The 18,795-nt window shown below is 59.0% G+C and overlaps 1 protein-coding gene across 1 annotated transcript; it reads left to right on the top strand.

Moving 5' to 3' along the window:
• Window positions 1-6,187: 6,187 nt before the first annotated feature.
• Window positions 6,188-18,795, top strand: LOC118701235 (EVI5-like protein). Its single transcript, XM_054518412.1, has 8 exons — window positions 6,188-6,244; window positions 7,051-7,179; window positions 7,930-8,040; window positions 9,279-9,407; window positions 10,934-11,080; window positions 12,237-12,332; window positions 13,804-13,899; window positions 14,941-18,795. The coding sequence occupies exons 2-8, from the start codon at window positions 7,150-7,152 to the stop codon at window positions 15,133-15,135; spliced, it is 804 nt and encodes a 267-aa protein (XP_054374387.1). The 5' UTR covers window positions 6,188-6,244; window positions 7,051-7,149; the 3' UTR covers window positions 15,136-18,795.

Raw genomic sequence — 18,795 nt, 5'->3', positions numbered from 1 at the left:
TCCCCACTGGCCCTGACCTGTCCCTGTCCCTGTCCCTGTCCCTGTTCCTCTGTCCCTGTCTCTGTCCCTGTCTCTGTCCCTGATGTGTCCCTGTCTCTCTGTCCCTGTCCCTCTGTCCCTGTCCCTGTCCCTGTCTCTCTGTCCCTGTCCCTGTCCCTGTCCCTGTCCCTGACGTGTCCCTGTCTCTGTCCCCTCCCCAGGAGAGCGCAGCCCTGGCCGATCGCCTCATCCAGGTACGGCCGGGCCCCGCGGGAATCCTGCAGAGTTCCCATAGACCCCATAGACCCCATAGACCCCATAGACCCCAAATGTCCCCATAGACCCTAAATGTCCCCATAGACCCCATAGACCCCAAACGTCCCCATAGACACCATAGACCCCAAATGTCCCCATAGACCCCATAGACCCCATAGACCCCATAGACCCCAAACCCCCATTGCCCCATAGACCCCATAGACCCCATAGACCCCATAGACCCTAAACCCCCATTGCCCCATAGACCCCATAGACCCCAAACGTCCCCATAGACCCCATAGACCCTAAATGTCCCCATAGACCCCAAACGTCCCCATAGACCCCATAGACCCCAAACCCTCATTGCCCCATAGACCCCATAGACCCCAAATGTCCCCATAGACTCCAAATGTCCCCATAGACCCCATAGACCCTAAATGTCCCCATAGACCCCAAATGTCCCCATAGACCCCATAGACCCTAAATGTCCCCATAGACCCCAAATGTCCCCATAGACCCCATAGACCCCAAACACCCATTGCCCCATAGACCCCATAGACCCCATAGACCCCAAACTCCCCATAGACCCCATAGACCCCAAACCCCCATTGCCCCATAGACCCTAAACCCCCATTGCCCCATAGACCCCAAACGTCCCCATAGACCCCATAGACCCTAAATGTCCCCATAGACCCTAAACCCCCATTGCGCCATAGACCCCATAGACCCCCAACTCCCCCATTTCCCTATTGAATTCCCCATTTTTCTGCCATTTTCCCAGTTGATTTCCCCATTTTCCCAATTGATTTCCCCATTTTCCCAATTGATTTCCCCTTTTTCCCAATTGATTTCCCCTTTTTCCCAGTTGATTTTCCCCATTTTCCCCCCAATTTTTCCCCCTCCAGTTTATTCCCTCAATTTTCCCAATTCCCTCAATTTTCCCAATTTATTTTCCTGATATTTCCCTGATTTTTTCCCAATTTTCCTGATACTCCCAAGGTTCTCCCAATACTTTCCCAATATTTTCCCAATAATCCAAATATTTTCCCAATAATCCCAATACTTTCCCAATATTTTCCCAATACTTTCCCAATATTTTCCTGATATTTTCCCCAATATTTTCCAATATATTCCCAATATTCCGAATATTTTCCCGATATTTTCCCAATATAATCCCAATATAATCCAAATATTTTCCCAATTTTCCCTGTAATCCCAATATTTTCCCGATATTTTCAGGATTTTTTCCCAATTCTCCCAATACTTTCCCGATATAATCCCAATATAATCCCAATTTTCCTGAGATTTCCCGATAATCCCAATATTTTCCCCATTTCCCAATATTTTCCTGATCATTTCCCTGATTTCCCCAATATTTTCCCGATATTTTCCTGATATTTTCCCAATATTTCCCCAATTTTCCTGATTTTTTCCCCAATTTTCCCAATATATTCCCAATTTTCCTGATTGATTTTCCCAATTTCCCTGATTTTTTCCCTGATTTTCCCAATAGATTTTCCCAATTTTTTCCCAATTTTCCCGATTTATTTTCCCAATTTATTTTCCCTATTTCCCCCCCCAATTTTCCCAATTTTTCCCCAATTTCCCAGATTTTTTCCCCGATTTTTTTCTGTTATTTTCCCCCAATTTTCCCCCTGATTTTTCCGATTTATTTCCCCAATTTCCCCCCAATTTTCCCCCCAATTTTCCCGATATTTTCCTGATTTTCCCCATTGATTTTCCCGATTTTCTTCCCCATTTTACTGATTTGTTTTCCAGATTTTCCCGATTTTTTTTCCTGATTTATTTCCCTGATTTTCCCAATTGATTTTCCCAATTTTTCCCAATTTTCCCAATTGATTTTCCCAATTGATTTTCCCAATTTATTTTCCCAATTTATTTTCCCCCTATTTTCCCGATTTTTCCCCGATTTCCCAGATTTTTTCCCCAATTTTTTTCTGTTATTTTCCCCCAATTTTCCCAAGATTTTCCCGATTGATTTTCTTGATTTTCCCCCCAATTTTCCCAATTTCCCCCCCGATTTTCCCGATTTTTTTTCCTAATTTTCCTCTCTGATTTTCCTGATTTATTTCCCCAATTTCCCCAATTGATTTTCCCAATTTTTCCCAATTTTCCCAATTTATTTTCCCAATTTATTTTCCCCCTATTTTCCCGATTTTTCCCCGATTTCCCAGATTTTTTCCCTGATTTTTTTCTGTTATTTTCCCCCAACTTTCCCAAGATTTTCCCGATTGATTTTCCTGATTTTCCCCCCAATTTTCCACATTTCCCCCCGATTTTCCCGATTTTTTTTCCTAATTTTCCTCTCTGATTTTCCTGATTTATTTCCCCAATTTCCCCAATTGATTTTCCCAATTTTTTCCCAATTTTTCCCAATTTTCCCGATTTATTTTCCCGATTTTTCCCCGATTTCCCAGATTTTTTCCCCGATTTTTTTCTGTTATTTTCTCCCAATTTTCCCCCTGATTTTCCTGATTTATTTCCCCAATTTTCCCCCCAATTTTCCCGATATTTTCCTGATATTTTCCTGATTTTCTTCCCCATTTTACTGATTTGTTTTCCAGATTTTCCCGATTTTTTTTTCCTAATTTTCCTCTCTGATTTTCCTGATTTATTTCCCTGATTTTCCCAATTGATTTTCCCAACTTTTTCCCAATTTTCCCGATTTATTTTCCCAATTTATTTTCCCTATTCCCCCCCCAATTTTCCCGATTTTTCCCCGATTTCCCAGATTTTTTCCCCAATTTTTTTCTGTTATTTTCTCCCAATTTTCCCCCTGATTTTCCTGATTTATTTCCCCAATTTCCCCCCAATTTTCCCCCCAATTTTCCCCCCAATTTTCCCGATATTTTCCTGATATTTTCCTGATTTTCCCCCCAATTTTCCCGATATTTTCCTGATTTTCCCCATTTGATTTTCCCAATTTTCTTCCCCATTTTACTGATTTGTTTTCCAGATTTTCCTGATTTTTTTTCCTAATTTTCCTCTCTTATTTTACTGATTTATTTCCCCAATTTCCCTGATTTTCCCACTTTTTTCCCAATTTTTTCCCAATTTTTTCCCAATTTTCCTCCTTTTCCTCCCTCCCCTCCCCAGCCCCACTTTTGGGGGGATTTTCCTTTTTTCTGCCTTTTTTTTTCCCACCTTTTTTTTCCGCTTCTCTGAGGCTCCCGCGCACGCTGGGGGGAATTTGGGGGAATTTCGATGGAATTTGGGGAAATTTGGGGAGATTTTGGTGAATTTTGGGGAAATTTGGGGGGATTTGGGAGGGATTTTGAATGTTGGGGGATTTGGGGGGAATATTGGGGATTTTGATGAAATTTTAGGGGAAATTCTGGGGAATTTTGGGAAAAATTTGAGGAATTTGGGGGGAATTCTGGTGAATTCGGGGGGAATTTCGAATTTTGGGGGAATTTGGGGCAATTTTGATGGAATTTTGGGGGATTTGGAGGATTTGGGGGGAATTTTGGGGGATTTTTTTGGAATTTGGGGGAATTTTGGGGGAATTCTGATGAATTCAGGGGAAGTGTTGGGGGATTGAGGGATTGGGGGGGAATTTCGAATTTTGGGGAAATTTTGAGGCAATTCAGGGAATTTGGGGGGGGGAATTTTGGGGGAATTCTGGTGAATTTTGAGGAATTTTGGGGGGGGGGGAATTGGGGATTTTTGGGGTTTGGGGTGGGGAAGGGACAAACGGGGCTGGTGGCACCTCCAGTGTCACCTCCCTGTCCCCAGTGTCACTCACTGTGCCCCCAGTGCCACCACAGCCCTGGTGGCAGGAGGTGACAGCGTCCCCAGTGTCCCCATTGCCCCCAACGTCCCCAGTGTCCCCAAGGCCAGGTGGCACAGGCCCAGGAGGTGACGCTGTCCCTGCTGTCCCTGCTGTCCCCAAGGTGTCCCCATTGTCCCCAAGGTGTTCCCATTGTCCCCAAGGCCAGGTGACGCAGGCACAAGAGGTGACACTGTCCCCAATGTCCCCAGTGTCCCCAAGGTGTCCCCTCTGTCCCCAATGTCCCTAGGGCCAGGTGACACTGTCCCCATTGTCCCCAATGTCCCCAGTGTCCCCAAGGTGTCCCCTCTGTCCCCAATGTCCCCAGGGCCAGGTGACACTGTCCCCATTGTCCCCATTGTCCCCATTGTCCCCATTGTCCCCCCAATGTCCCCAGGGCCAGGTGATGCGGGCGCAGGAGGTGACACTGTCCCTGCTGTCCCCATTGTCCCCAATGTCCCCAGTGTCCCTGCTGTCCCCACTGTCCCCAGTGTCCCCAAGGTGTCCCCTCTGTCCCCAATGTCCCTAGGGCCAGGTGACACTGTCCCCATTGTCCCCACTGTCCCCAGTGTCCCCAAGGTGTCCCCAAGGTGTCCCCAATGTCCCCTCTGTCCCCAGAGCCAGGTGACGCGGGTGCAGGAGGTGACACTGTCCCTGCTGTCCCCATTGTCCCCAATGTCCCCAGGGCCAGGTGACACTGTCCCTGTTGTCCCCATTGTCCCCAGGGCCAGGTGACACTGTCCCTGTTGTCCCCATTGTCCCCAGGGCCAGGTGACACTGTCCCTGCTGTCCCCATTATCCCCATTGTCCCCAAGGTGTCCCCATTGTTCCCAGGGCCAGGTGACGCGGGCGCAGGAGGTGACACTGTCCCCAAGGTGTCCCCATTGTCCCCAAGGTGTCCCCAATGTCCCCAGGGCCAGATGACACTGTCCCTGCTGTCCCCATTGTCCCCATTGTCCCCAGGGCCAGGTGACACGGGCGCAGGAGGTGACACTGTCCCCAATGTGTCCCCATTATCCCCATTGTCCCCAATGTGTCCCCATTGTCCCCAATGTCCCATTGTCCCCAGGGCCAGGTGACGCGGGCGCAGGAGGTGACACTGTCCCCAAGGTGTCCCCATTGTCCCCAAGGTGTCCCCAGTGTCCCCAAGGTGTCCCCATTGTCCCCAAGGTGTCCCCATTGTCCCCAGGGCCAGGTGACGCAGGCGCAGGAGGTGACACTGTCCCCATTGTCCCCAGTGTCCCCAAGGTGTCCCCATTGTCCCCAAGGTGTCCCCATTGTCCCCAGGGCCAGGTGACGCAGGCGCAGGAGGTGACACTGTCCCCATTGTCCCCAGTGTCCCCAAGGTGTCCCCATTGTCCCCAAGGTGTCCCCATTGTCCCCAGGGCCAGGTGACGCAGGCGCAGGAGGTGACACTGTCCCCATTGTCCCCAGTGTCCCCAAGGTGTCCCCAAGGTGTCCCCATTGTCCCCAGGGCCAGGTGACGCGGGCGCAGGAGGCCGAGGAGAACGACGTCATCCGGCGGGAGCTGGCGCTGGTGCGGCAACGCTGCAGCTCAGCCACGGAGAGCCTGAGACGGGCACAGAGCACCATCAGGGAGCTGCAGGTGTGTCACTGTCACCTGTGTGTGTCACTGTGTGTCACCTGTGTGTGTCACTGTCACCTGTGTGTGTCACTGTCACCTCTGTGTCACCTGTGTGTGTCACTGTGTGTGTCACTGTCACTATGTGTCACTGCCCCAACGCTGCAGCTCAGCCACGGAGAGCCTGAGACGGGCACAGAGCACCATCAGGGAGCTGCAGGTGTGTCATTGTCACCTGTGTGTCACTGTGTGTGTCACTGTGTGTGTCACTGTGTGTGTCACTGTCACTGTGTGTCACTGTGTGTCACTGTGTGTCATTGTCACCTGTGTGTCACTGTGTGTGTCACTGTGTGTGTCATTGTCACTGTGTGTCACTGTCACTGTGTGTCACTGCCAACGCTGCAGCTCAGCCACCGAGAGCCTGAGACGGGCACAGAGCACCATCAGGGAGCTGCAGGTGTGTCATTGTCACCTGTGTGTCACCTGTGTGTGTCACTGTGTGTGTCATTGTCACCTGTGTGTCACCCGTGTGTCATTGTCACTGTGTGTGTCATTGTCACTGTGTGTGTCATTGCCAACGCTGCAGCTCAGCCACGGAGAGCCTGCGGCGGGCACAGAGCACCATCAGGGAGCTGCAGGTGTGTCATTGTCTGTCACCTGTGTGTCACTGTGTGTGTCACTGTGTCATTGTCACCTGTGTGTGTCACTGTGTGTGTCACTGTCACTGTGTGTGTCACTGTGTGTGTCACTGTGTGTCACTGTGTGTGTCACTGTCACCTGTGTGTGTCATTGTGTGTGTCACTGTATCACCTGTGTGTCACCTGTGTGTCACCTCCTGTGTCATTTGTGTCACTGTGTCACCTGAGTGTGTCATTTGAGTGTGTCACTGTCACCTGTGTGTCACTGTGTCACCTGTGTGTCACCTGCGTATGTCGCTGTATCACCTGTATGTGTCACCTGAGTGTGTCATTGTCACCCGTGTCATTGTCACCCGTGTGTCACTGTCCCCGGGTGACAATGCTGCAGGTGACCTTTGGTGACATTTGGTGACATTTGGTGGCACAGGTAACTCCTGCATGAACGAGGATTTCATGGCAGGTGGGAGGTGACACTTGGTGACACTGGGGACACTTGGGGACACTGGGGACACTGGGGACACTGGGGACAGGGTAACCTCGGTCTGAGTGAGGAGTTCGTGGTGGGTGGGGACAATGGGGAGGTGACACTTGGGGACACTTGGGGACATTTGGTGAATCCCATCTCTTGGAGCAGCGCTTGGCAGGTGGGAGGTGACCTTTGGTGACCTTTGGTGACCTTCGGTGACATTGGGGACACTGGGGACAGGGTAACCCCCGCCTGAGCGAGGTTGGGGTGGTTGGGAGGTGACATTGGTGACATTGGTGCCATTTGGTGACATTGGTGACATTGGGGACACCGGGGACAGGGTAACCCCCGCCTGAGCGAGGAGTTCGTGGCGCACCTGGAGACGGAGCTGGAGCGGTCGCGGCTGCGCGAGAGCGAAACCCTGGGAGCCCTCAAGGAGATGCAGGACAAGGTCCTGGACATGGAGAAGGTGACACCGGGGGGACACCGGGGTGACACCAGGGGTGGCATCAGGGGTGGGGAGGGTCCCATGGGTGCCCCTGGGGACAGGGAGGGGACAGGGAGGGTCCCGTGGGTGGCTCTGGGGACAGGGAGGGGACAGGGAGGGTCCCGTGGGTGGCCTTGGGGACAGGAGCTGTCGCAGGTGGCCTGTGAGGGTCCCTCTGTCTGTCCCCCCTGATGTCCCTGTCCCCAGTGTGCCTTGTCCCTGTCCCCGCTGTCCCTCTGTCCCTGCTGTCCCCCTGTCCCTGTCCCTGTCGTCCCCCTGTCCCTGTCCCTGATGTCCGTCTGTCCCTGTCGTCCCCCTGTCCCTCTGTCCATCTGTCCCTGATGTCCGTCTGTCCCTGATGTCCGTCTGTCCCTGTCGTCCCCCTGTCCCTCTGTCCATCTGTCCCTGATGTCCGTCTGTCCCTGATGTCCGTCCCCCTGTCCCTCTGTCCCCCTGTCCCTGTCCCTGCTGTCCCCCTGTCCCTCTGTCCCTGTCCCTGATGTCCGTCTGTCCCTGCTGTCCATCTGTCCCTGATGTCCGTCTGTCCCTGTCCCCGTCCCCCTGTCCCTCTGTCCCTGTCCCTGCTGTCCCTGCTGTCCATCTGTCCCTGATGTCCGTCTGTCCGTCTGTCCCTGATGTCCCTCTGTCCCTGTCCCTGATGTCCGTCTGTCCATCTGTCCCTGATGTCCGTCTGTCCATCTGTCCCTGATGTCTGTCTGTCCCTGTCCCCAGCGGCAGCCGCTGCTCCCGGATGACTCCAGCGTGGTTCGGCTGCAGGAGGAGCTGCAGGAGCTGGCACTGAGGGACATCGGGGACATCGGGGACATCGGGGACACCTGGCAGGTGAGACGGGGACACTGGGGACACCTGAGTGACCCTGGGGACATCGGGGACACCTGGCAGGTGAGACAGGGACACCTGAGTGACCCTGGGGACATCGGGGACACCTGGCAGGTGAAATATGGGGGACCCTGGGGACATCGGGGACACCTGGTGGGTGAGACGGGGACACTGGGGACACCTGAGTGACCCTGGGGACACCTTAGTGACCCTGGGGACATTGGGGACACCTGGCAGGTGACACAGGGACATTGGGGACACCTGAGTGACCCTGGGGACATTGGGGACACCTGGCAGGTGAGATGGGGACATCGGGGACATTGGGGACACCTGGCAGGTGACACAGGGACATTGGGGACACCTGAGTGACCCTGGGGACATCGGGGACACCTGGCAGGTGACACAGGGACATTGGGGACACCTGAGTGACCCTGGGGACATCGGGGACACCTGGCAGGTGAGATATGGGGGACACTGGGGACATTGGGGACACCTGGTGGGTGAGACGGGGACACTGGGGACACCTGAGTGACCCTGGGGACATCGGGGACACCTGAGTGACCCTGGGGACATCGGGGACACCTGGCAGGTGAGATATGGGGGACACTGGGGACATCGGGGACACCTGGCAGGTGACACAGGGACACTGGGGACACCTGGGGGATGCCTGGCAGATGTCCCAGCTGTCCCCAGGTGTGTCCCCATACCTGACCAGGTGTGTCCCCAGTGTCCCCCAGCTGTCCCCAGGTGTGTGTCACCTGACCAGGTGTCCCCAGGGTGTGTCCCCCAGGTGTCCCAGGTGTGTCACCTGACCAGGGGTGTCCCCAGGTGTCCCCATACCTCACCACATGGGTCCCCAGGTGTCCCAGGTGTCCCCATTCCTGACCAGGTGTCCCCAGGTGTGTCCCCAGGTGTGTCTCACCTGACCAGGTGTGACCAGGTGTGTCCCCAGGTGTCCCCATACCTCACCACATGGGTCCCCAGGTGTCCCCATACCCGACCAGGTGTCCCCCAGGTGTCCCCAGGGTGTGTCCCCAGGTGTCCCAGGTGTCCCCAGGTGTTCCCAGATGTCCCCACACCTGACCAGGTGGGTCCCCAGGTGTCCCCAGATGTCCCAGGTGTCCCCACACCTGACCGGGTGTGTCCCCAGGTGTCCCTATACCTGACCAGATGTTCCCAGGGTGTGTCCCCAGGTGTCCCCAGGTGTCCCAGGTGTGTCACCTGACCGGGTGTGTCCCCAGGTGTGCGGGGGCCGCTGGAAGGAGCCGCGGGCGCTGCACGAGGCCGTGCTGGGGGTGCAGCTCCGCGAGAGCCAGGCCCAGGCGGAGCTGAGGGCGCTGAGACAGAGGGTGCTGCACCTGGAGACACAGGTGAGGGACTGGGACGGACTGGGAGGGACTGGGAGGGACTGGGAATGGGGCTGAGGGTGCTGGGACAGAGGGGGCTGCACCTGGAGACACAGGTGAGGGACTGGGAGGGACTGGGAGCACTGGGTGCTGCACCTGGAGACACAGGTGAGGGACTGGGAGGGACTGGGACAGAGGGTGCTGCACCTGGAGACACAGGTGAGGGACTGGGACGGACTGGGAGCACTGGGTGCTGCACCTGGAGACACAGGTGAGGGACTGGGAGGGACTGGGAGCACTGGGTGCTGCACCTGGAGACACAGGTGAGACACTGGGACGGACTGGGAGCACTGGGTGCTGCACCTGGAGACACAGGTGAGACACTGGGAGGGACTGGGAGCACTGGGTGCTGCACCTGGAGACACAGGTGAGACACTGGGAGGGACTGGGAAGTGAACTGGGAGCACTGGGAGAGCAGGAACCAGGGTTTATCCCCAGGTTTATCCCAAATTAACTTTGTGTTTATCCCAGGATTTTGATGGGTTAATCCTGGGGTTTATCCCAGGTTAATCCTGGGTTTAATCCTGGGTTTAATCCCGGGTTTATCCCAGGTTAATCCTGGGTTTAATCCCGGGTTTATCCCAGGTTAATCCTGGGTTTAATCCCAGGTTTATCCCAGGTTAATCCTGGGTTTAATCCCGGGTTTATCCCAGGTTAATCCTGGGTTTAATCCCAGGTTTATCCCAGGTTAATCCTGGGTTTAATCCCGGGTTTATCCCAGGTTAATCCTGGGTTTAATCCCGGTTTAATCCCAGTCCAGGGGCGCATCCAGCGCTCGGTGCTGGGCGGGCCGAGCAGGCCTGCGCTGGCCTGGGGCAGCAGGGCTGGGTTGGTGCTGGGTCTATCCCGGGTTTATGCTGGGTCTATCCCGGGTCTATCCTGGTTTAACCCCAGTTTAACCCTGGTTTAACCCCGGTTTAGGGGCGCATCCAGCGCTCGGTGCTGGGCTGGGCCGAGCAGGCCTGCGCTGGCCTAAGGGAGCAGGGCTGAGTTGGTGCCAGGTCTATCCTGGGTCTATCCCAGGTCTATCCCGGGTCTATCCCGGGTCTATCCCGGTTTAACCCCGGTTTAACCCCGGTTTAACCCCGGTTTAGGGGCGCATCCAGCGGTCGGTGCTGGGCCGGGCCGAGCAGGCCTGCGCTGGCCTAAGGGAGCAGGGCTGGGTTGTGCTGGGTCTATCCCGGGTCTATCCCGGTTTAACCCCGGTTTAGGGGCGCATCCAGCGGTCGGTGCTGGGCCGGGCCGAGCAGGGCTGGGTTATGCTGGGTCTATCCCGGGTCTATCCCAGTTTAACCCCGGTTTAACCCCGGTTTAACCCCGGTTTAGGGGCGCATCCAGCGGTCGGTGCTGGGCCGGGCTGAGCAGGCCTGCGCTGGCCTAAGGGAGCAGCAGGGCTGGGTTATGCTGGGTCTATCCCGGGTCTATCCCGGGTCTATCCTGGTTTAATCCCGGTTTAACCCCGGTTTAACCCCGGTTTAACCCCGGTTTAGGGGCGCATCCAGCGGTCGGTGCTGGGCCGGGCCGAGCAGGCCTGCGCTGGCCTAAGGGAGCAGCTCCGCGCCGCGGCCGCCCAGAGCCAGGGGCTGCAGGCCCAGCTCAGCGAGAGCCACCGGAAACACGCGGAGGCTCAGTGCAAGGTGGGGACAGCAACGGGGACATTGGGGACACTGGGGGCATCGGGGACATTGGGGACACTGGGGGCATCGGGGACACTGGGGGCACTGGGGGCATCGGGGACAGTGGGGACATCAGGGACAGGAGTGTATTGGGAGGATTGGGGACATTGGGGACACTTGGGACATTGGGGCCATTGAGCACATTGACACATTGGGAACATTGGGGACACTTGGGGATATTGGGGACATTGGGATGTTGGGGAGAGTGGGGACCCTTGGGGGTGTTGGGGGCATTTGGGACATCCTAAGGGATGCTGGAGATGTTGGGGACATCATCGCAGACATCAGGGACACTGGGGACATTGGTGGTATTGGGGACATTTGGGACATTGGGGGAATTGGGGACATCATTGGGGACATCACTGGGGACATTGAGGGATTTGGGACATTGGGGACACTTGGAGATGTTGGAGGCACTGGGGCAGTTGGGGACACCCTGGGGACACTGTGGGCATTGGGGACATTGGGAGCATCATTGGAGGTGTTGGGGACACTGGAGACAGCTCTGGAGACAGCAGGGATGTTGGGAACATTGGGGGTGTTGGGGACATTGGGGACATTGGGCACTCTTGGGACACACACGGGGATGTCCCCAGGGCCCTGAAGTGTCCCTGCGTGTCCCTGGGTGTCCTTGTGTGTCCCCAGTGACAGGGCTGTCCCTGGGGGTGTCCAAGGTGTCCCCACACTGTCCCCAGTGACAGGGCTGGCCTGGGGGGATGTCCCTGCATGTCCCTGGCTGTCCCCATGGTGACAGGGCTGTCCCTGGCTGTCCCTGCAGTGTCCCTGGGGGTGTCCGGGATGTCCTGGAGCTGTCCCTGGGTGTCCCCTGGTGTCCCTGGGTGTCCCTGGGTGTCCCCAGTGACAGGGCTGTCCCTGGGTGTCCCTGCGGTGTCCCTGCGGTGTCCCAGTGCTGTCCCTGGGGCTGTCCCCACGGTGTCCCAGGCCTGTCCCAGGCCTGTCCCTGGAGTGTCCCTGGGGGTGTCCCTGTGGGTGTCCCTGGGGCTATCCCCACGGTGTGCCAGTGCTGTCCCAGGGCTGTCCCAGTGCTGTCCCTGGGCTGTCCCCGGGTGTCCCCGCGGTGTCCCCGGGCGCCCCGCGGTGACAGCGCTGTCCCCAGAGCAAGGAGGAGGTGATGGCCGTGCGGCTGCGCGAGGCCGACAGCATGGCCGCCCTGGCCGAGATGAGGCAGCGCGTGGCCGAGCTGGAGATCCAGGTACGGGGACACTGGGGGACACTGGGGGACACTGGGGGACATGGGGATATCGGGGGGACATGGGAACAATGGGGACATCGGAGACATTGGGGGATGTGGGGGATATGGGGACATCAGAGACGCTGGGGGGACATGGGGACATCAGGGAGACATTGGGGACATCAGAGACATTGGGGGATGTGGGGGATATGGGGACATCAGAGACGCTGGGGGGACATGGGGACATCAGGGAGACATGGGGACATCAGGGACATCGGGGAGGTGTCAGGGACAATGGGGACATTGGGGACATCAGGGGGACATGGAGACATTGGGGGATGTGGGGGATATGGGGACATCAGGGATATTTGGGACATCGGGGAGACATGGGGACATCAGGGACATGGGGGATGTGGTGGGGACATGGGGACAATGGGGACATTTGGGACATCAAGGACATGGGGACATGGAGCGGATGGGGGACGTGAGGGTCATGGGGACATCAGGGACAATGGGGACACTGGGGGATGTGGGGAAATGGAAACATCGGGACATGGAGGGGATGGGGATACTGGGGACATTGGGGACATCAGGGGGACATGGGGGACATTGGGGACATCAGCGGGACATTGGGACATGGGGGACATTGGGGACATCGTGGGGACATGGGGTGGAGGGAGGACATGGGGACATTGGGGACAGGGAAGGGATTGTGGGGGACACGGGGACATGTGGACATGGAGGGGACATGGGGGGGACATGGGGACATGGAGGGGATGGGGGACCTTGGAGATACTGGGGACATGAGTGGGACATGGAGGGGATGGGGGACACAGGGACGTGGGGACATGGGGGGACACGGAGGGGACAGAGGGACATGAGTAGGACATGGGGGACATCGGGGACATGGAAGGGATGGGGGACACGGGGACATGGAGGGGATGGAGGACCTTGGGGACACTGGGGACACTGGGGACATGGGGGGGATGGAAGGGATGAGGGACATTGGGGACATCAGGGGGACATCAGGGACATGGAGGGGATGGGGGACACAGGGATGGGGGGACATGGGGGGACACGGAGGGGACAAGGGGGGACACGGAGGGGACATGGGGGGACATGGGGGGACATGGAGGGGACATGGGGGGACATGGAGGGGACATGGAGGGGACAGGGGGACATGGAGGGGACATGGGGGGACACGGAGGGGACAAGGGGGGACACGGAGGGGACATGGAGGGGATGGGGGACACAGAGGGGACGGGGGGGACATGGGGGGACATGGAGGGGACAGGGGGACATGGAGGGGACATGGGGGGACACGGAGGGGACACGGGGGGACACGGAGGGGACATGGGGGGACACGGGGATGTGGTGGACATGAAGGTCATGGAGACATGGAGTGGACACAGGGGACATGGGGGGCACAGGAGGGGCCAGGTGGCCGCGGTGTCCCCTCAGCGTCCCCTCGGTGTCCCCTCGGTGTCCCCAGCGGGAGGAGGGGCGGCTGCAGGGCCAGCTGGAGCACTCGGACGCGGCGCAGTACATCCGGCACCTGCAGGGCCACATCCGGCAGCTCAAGGCCGAGGTGGGGACACCACTGGGGACATCACTGGGGACATCGCTGGGGACATCGCTGGGGACATCGCTGGGGACATCACTGGGGACACGGGGGACATCACTGGGGACATCACTGGGGACATCACTGGGGACATCATTGGGGACATCACTGGGGACACCACTGGGGACACCACTGGGGACACGGGGGGCGCAGTACATCCGGCACCTGCAGGGCCACATCCGGCAGCTCAAGGCCGAGGTGGGGACACCACTGGGGACATCGGGGGACATCATTGGGGACATCACTGGGGACATCACTGGGGACACCACTGGGGACATCACTGGGGACACCACTGGGGACACCGGGGGACATCACTGGGGACACTGGGGGCCAGGGACGTAGGGAGACACCCAGGTGGCATCCAGGGGGGCTGGGGCAGGTGACAGGGGTTGGGGACACCCACGTGGCACCCACAGGTCCTGGGGGATCCCCAGTCTGGCCCCAGTGCCACTGGTGGCATTGCCAGTGCCACCGGCGATGTCCCCTCAGTGCCACATGGCCTGGGGACAGCTGGTGACAGCGTGTTCCCCCTGTGTCCTCCCTCCTGCCCTTCCCTGTTGGCCTTTGTCCCCTCCTGTCCCCTCCTGTCCCCTCCTGTCCCATCTCCATTCCTCTCCTTGTCCCCTCGCTGTCCCCTCCCTGTTCCTGTCCCTGTCCCCGTCCCCATCACTTCCCCTGTCCCTATCCCTGTCCCTTTCTTGTCCCCTGTCCCCTCCCCTCTCTGTCCCTTGGCTGTCCCCTCTGTCCCTGCTGCCCCCTCTCTGTCCCCTGTCTCTGTCCTCACTGTCCCCTGTCCCCTGCCTGTCCCCGCTGTTCCCTGTCCTGCTGTCCCCTGCCTGTCCCTCACTGTCCCCTCTCTGTTCCTGTCTCGTGTTCCCTGTTGTCCCCTGTCCTGTCCCCTGTCCTGTCCCCTCCCTGTCCCCTGCTGTTCCCCTCTGTCCCCTGTCCCTGTCCCCTGTCCCTGTCCCCTCCCTGTCCCCACTGTCCCCTCCCTGTCCCCTGTCCCAGATCCGGCTGCTGCGGGGGCCGCTGTCCTTTGGCGCGGTGGCCTTGGGGACGCGCCTGGGGGACGAGGACTCGCTGGGCTCCTCAGACGAGGAGCTGCCACCGCCCTTCGCCCTGACCCCGGGGGACACCGGGGACACCGGGGACACCGGGGACAGCAGCGACAGCGAGCCCGAGGTGCCACCGACAGCACCGTGACACCCAGGGGACACTGGGGACACCGGGGACAGCAGCGACAGCGAGCCTGAGGTGGCACCAACAGCACCGTGACACCCAGGGGACACTGGGGACACTGGGGACACCGGGGACAGCAGTGACAGCGAGCCCGAGGTGGCACCGACGGCACCGTGACACCCAGGGGACACCGGGGACACCGGGGACAGAGAGCCTGAGGTGGCACCAACAGAACCCTGACCTCAAGGGACACTGGGGACACCGGGGACAGCAGCGACAGCGAGCCCGAGGTGGCACCGATGGCACCGTGACCTGAGGGGACATCGGGGACATTGGGGACAGCAGTGACAGCCCAAGGTGGCACCAATGGCACCGTGACTGACAGAGGACATTGGGGACAGCAGTGACACCGAGCCTGAGGTGGCTGCACTGTGACCTGAGGGGACACTGGGGACCGTGGGGACATCGAGGACAGCAGCGACACCGAGCCTGAGGTGGCGCCCATGGCACCGTGACCTGAGGGGACACTGGGGACAGCCTGAGGTGGCACCCAGGGACCCACGGGGACACTGGGGACACCTGTGGGTCCTGTGTCACCTGGGAGACATCCCAGGTCCCTGTGGCACTTTGGGGACACCAGGGGACCCTGAGGGACACCAAGGACACTGAGGGGACACTGGGGGACATCCAGGGGACACTGAGGGACACCAAAGGACACCCAGGGGACACGGAGGGAGGACATGTGGGACACCCAGGGGACACCCAGGGGACACCAAGGGACATCTGTGACACCTGAGGGACAGCCAGGGGACACTGAGGGACACATGGGACAGCCAGGGGACACCAAGGGACATTCAGGGGACACTGAGGGACAGCCCTGGCCTGGCTGATCCCGCACAGGGACAGGGACAGAGGGGACAGGGGTGGGGACAGGGACAAGGATGGGGACACATCTGGGACAGGGACAGGGACGGGTGGATCCTGGGATGGGGACAAGGATGGGGACACATCTGGCACAGGGACAATCCCAGGGCACAGCTGGATCTGGGACAGGGACAGGGACACACCTGGGACAGGGACAGGGACAGGGACACACCTGGGACAGGAACAAGGACACACCTGGGACAGGGATGGGGACAGGGACACACCTGGGACAGGAACAGGGACAGGGACACACCTGGGACAGGGATGGGGACAGGGACACACCTGGGACAGGGATGCACCTGGGACAGGGATGGGGACACAGCCAGGCCCTGGGACAGGGATGGGGACAGGGACACACCTGGGACAGGGATGGGGTTGGGGACAATCCCAGGGCACCCCTGGATACAGCCAGAGCCCAGGACATGACAGGGACAGGGACAGGGGACAGGGACACAGCCAGGTCCTGGGACAGGGACAGTGCCACAACAGGGACAGGGACAGTGCTGGACACTGGACATGGCCAGAGCCCAGGACACAGTGGGGACAGGGACAGGGACACAGCCGGACACTGGACACAGCCAGGCCCTGGGACAGGGACACAGATGGACACTGGACATGGCCAGAGCCCAGGACACAGCCGGGTCACTGCTGGACACAGCACAGCTGGACAGGGACAGGGACAGGGACACAGCTGGGACAGGGGCAGGGACACAGCTGGACAGGGACAGGGACAGGCACACAGCTGCACACTGGACAGGGACACTGCTGGACAGGGACAGGGACACAGCTGGGACAGGGACAGGGACGGACACTGCTGGGACAGGGACAGGGACACAGCTGGGACAGGGACAGGGACACTGCTGGGACAGGGACGGACACAGCTGGGACAGGGACAGGGACACTGCTGGGACAGGGACAGGGACACAGCTGGGACAGGGACAGGGACACTGCTGGACAGGGACGGACACTGCTGGACAGGGACAGGGACACTGGACACGGCCAGAGCCCAGGACATGACAGGGACAGTGCTGGGACATGGCTGGACACTGGACACAACCGGATCCCAGGACATGGCCAGACACTGGGACAGGGACAGACACTGGGACAGGGGCAGATCCCAGGACAGGGACAGACACTGGGACACAGGGACAGACACTGGGACACAGGGACAGATCCCAGGACAGGGACAGATCCCAGGACACGGCCGGACACTGGGACAAAGGGACAGACACTGGGACACAGGGACAGACACATGACACAAGGACAGACACTGGGACACAGGGACAGACACAGGGACACTCCCAGGACAGATCCCAGGACACCGGGCAGGGCCGGATCCCAGGACAGGGACAGACACTGGGACACAGGGACAGACACAGGGACACTCCCAGGACAGATCCCAGGACACCGGGCAGGGCCGGATCCCGGCTGTGGTGGATCCCAGGACAGAGACAGACACTGGGACACGGGGACAGATCCCAGGACAGGGACAGATCCCAGGACAGGGACAGATCCCGGGACACGGCCGGACACTGGGGCACAGGGACAGACACTGGGACAAAGGGACAGACACAGGGACACTCCCAGGACAGATCCCAGGACACCGGGCAGGGCCGGATCCCGGCTGTGGTGGATCCCGGGCTCGGTTCCCTCCTGGATGCTCTGGGACCAACACGGACGTGAGCGGATCCCCCTGGACAGCCCCGGGTGGGTCCCGGACCCCCCAAATGGATCCCAGATCCCCCCAAATGGATCCTGGGCCTCTCTGGATGGATCCCAGACCCCTCTGGACTCCCTGGACGGATCCCAGATCCCCCAAATGGATCCCAGACTCTTCAAATGGACCCTGGACCCCTCTGGACTCGCAGGATGGGTCCCAGATCCCTCCGGACTCCTCCCAAATGGATCCTGGGCCTCTCTGGATGGATCCCAGATCCCCTTGGACCCCTCAAATGGAACCCGGACCCCCCAAATGGGTCCCGGACCCCTCTGGACCTTCTGGACGGATCCCAGATCCCCCAAATGGATCCTGGGCCTCTCTGGATCTTCTGGGTGGATCCTGGAGCCCCCAAATGGATCCCAGAGCCCCCCGGACCCCTCGGATGGGTCCCAGAGCCCCCGAATGGATCCTGGACCCCCAGATGGATCCCCCAGACAGATCCCGGATCCCCTGGGTGGATTCTGGAGCCCCTTGGATGGATCCCAGACCCCAAATGGACCCCCTGGATCCCCCTGGACCCCTCGAATGGATCCTGGACCACCCAAATGGGTCCCGGACCCCTCTGGACCCTGGGCAGATCCTGGATCCCAAATGGACCCACAGGACGGATCCCGGATCCCAAATGGATCCCCTGGATGGATCCTGGAGCCCCCTGGAGCCCTGGACAGATCCCAGATCCCAAATGGACCCACAGGACGGATCCCGGATCCATGGATGGATCCCAGACCCCTCTGGACCCTGGGCAGATCCCGGATCCCAAATGGATCCCGGATCCCGAATGGATCCCCCGGACAGATCCCGGATCCCAAATGGACCCACAGGACAGATCCTGGATCCACGGATGGATCCCAGACCCCTCTGGATCCCCCGGACAGATCCCGGATCCCACAGAACAGATCCTGGATCCATGGATGGATCCCAGATCCCAAATGGATCCCAGATCCCAAATGGATCCCCCGGGCGGATCCCGGACCGGGACAATTGTGGGGACCCCCCCCGTCCCCTCCCCCGCTGTACAGAAATACAGGATCCCAAAAAGC

Source organism: Molothrus ater, unplaced genomic scaffold (assembly GCF_012460135.2).
Source record: "Molothrus ater isolate BHLD 08-10-18 breed brown headed cowbird unplaced genomic scaffold, BPBGC_Mater_1.1 matUn_MA167, whole genome shotgun sequence".
Classification (NCBI taxonomy): domain Eukaryota; kingdom Metazoa; phylum Chordata; class Aves; order Passeriformes; family Icteridae; genus Molothrus; species Molothrus ater.
Note: the sequence above shows the minus strand (reverse complement) of the source record. Positions and strands in the feature narration are given on the sequence as shown.

What these genes read in the sequence shown, in the direction of transcription:
- LOC118701235 (XM_054518412.1), top strand. Translation starts at nt 7,150, where the DNA reads ATGCAGGACAAGGTCCTGGACATGGAGAAG. An exon ending in AGGTCCTGGACATGGAGAAG is followed by an intron (nt 7,180 to 7,929) that starts GTGACACCGGGG and finishes CCCTGTCCCCAG; the next exon opens with CGGCAGCCGCTGCTCCCGGA. An exon ending in ACATCGGGGACACCTGGCAG is followed by an intron (nt 8,041 to 9,278) that starts GTGAGACGGGGA and finishes GTGTGTCCCCAG; the next exon opens with GTGTGCGGGGGCCGCTGGAA.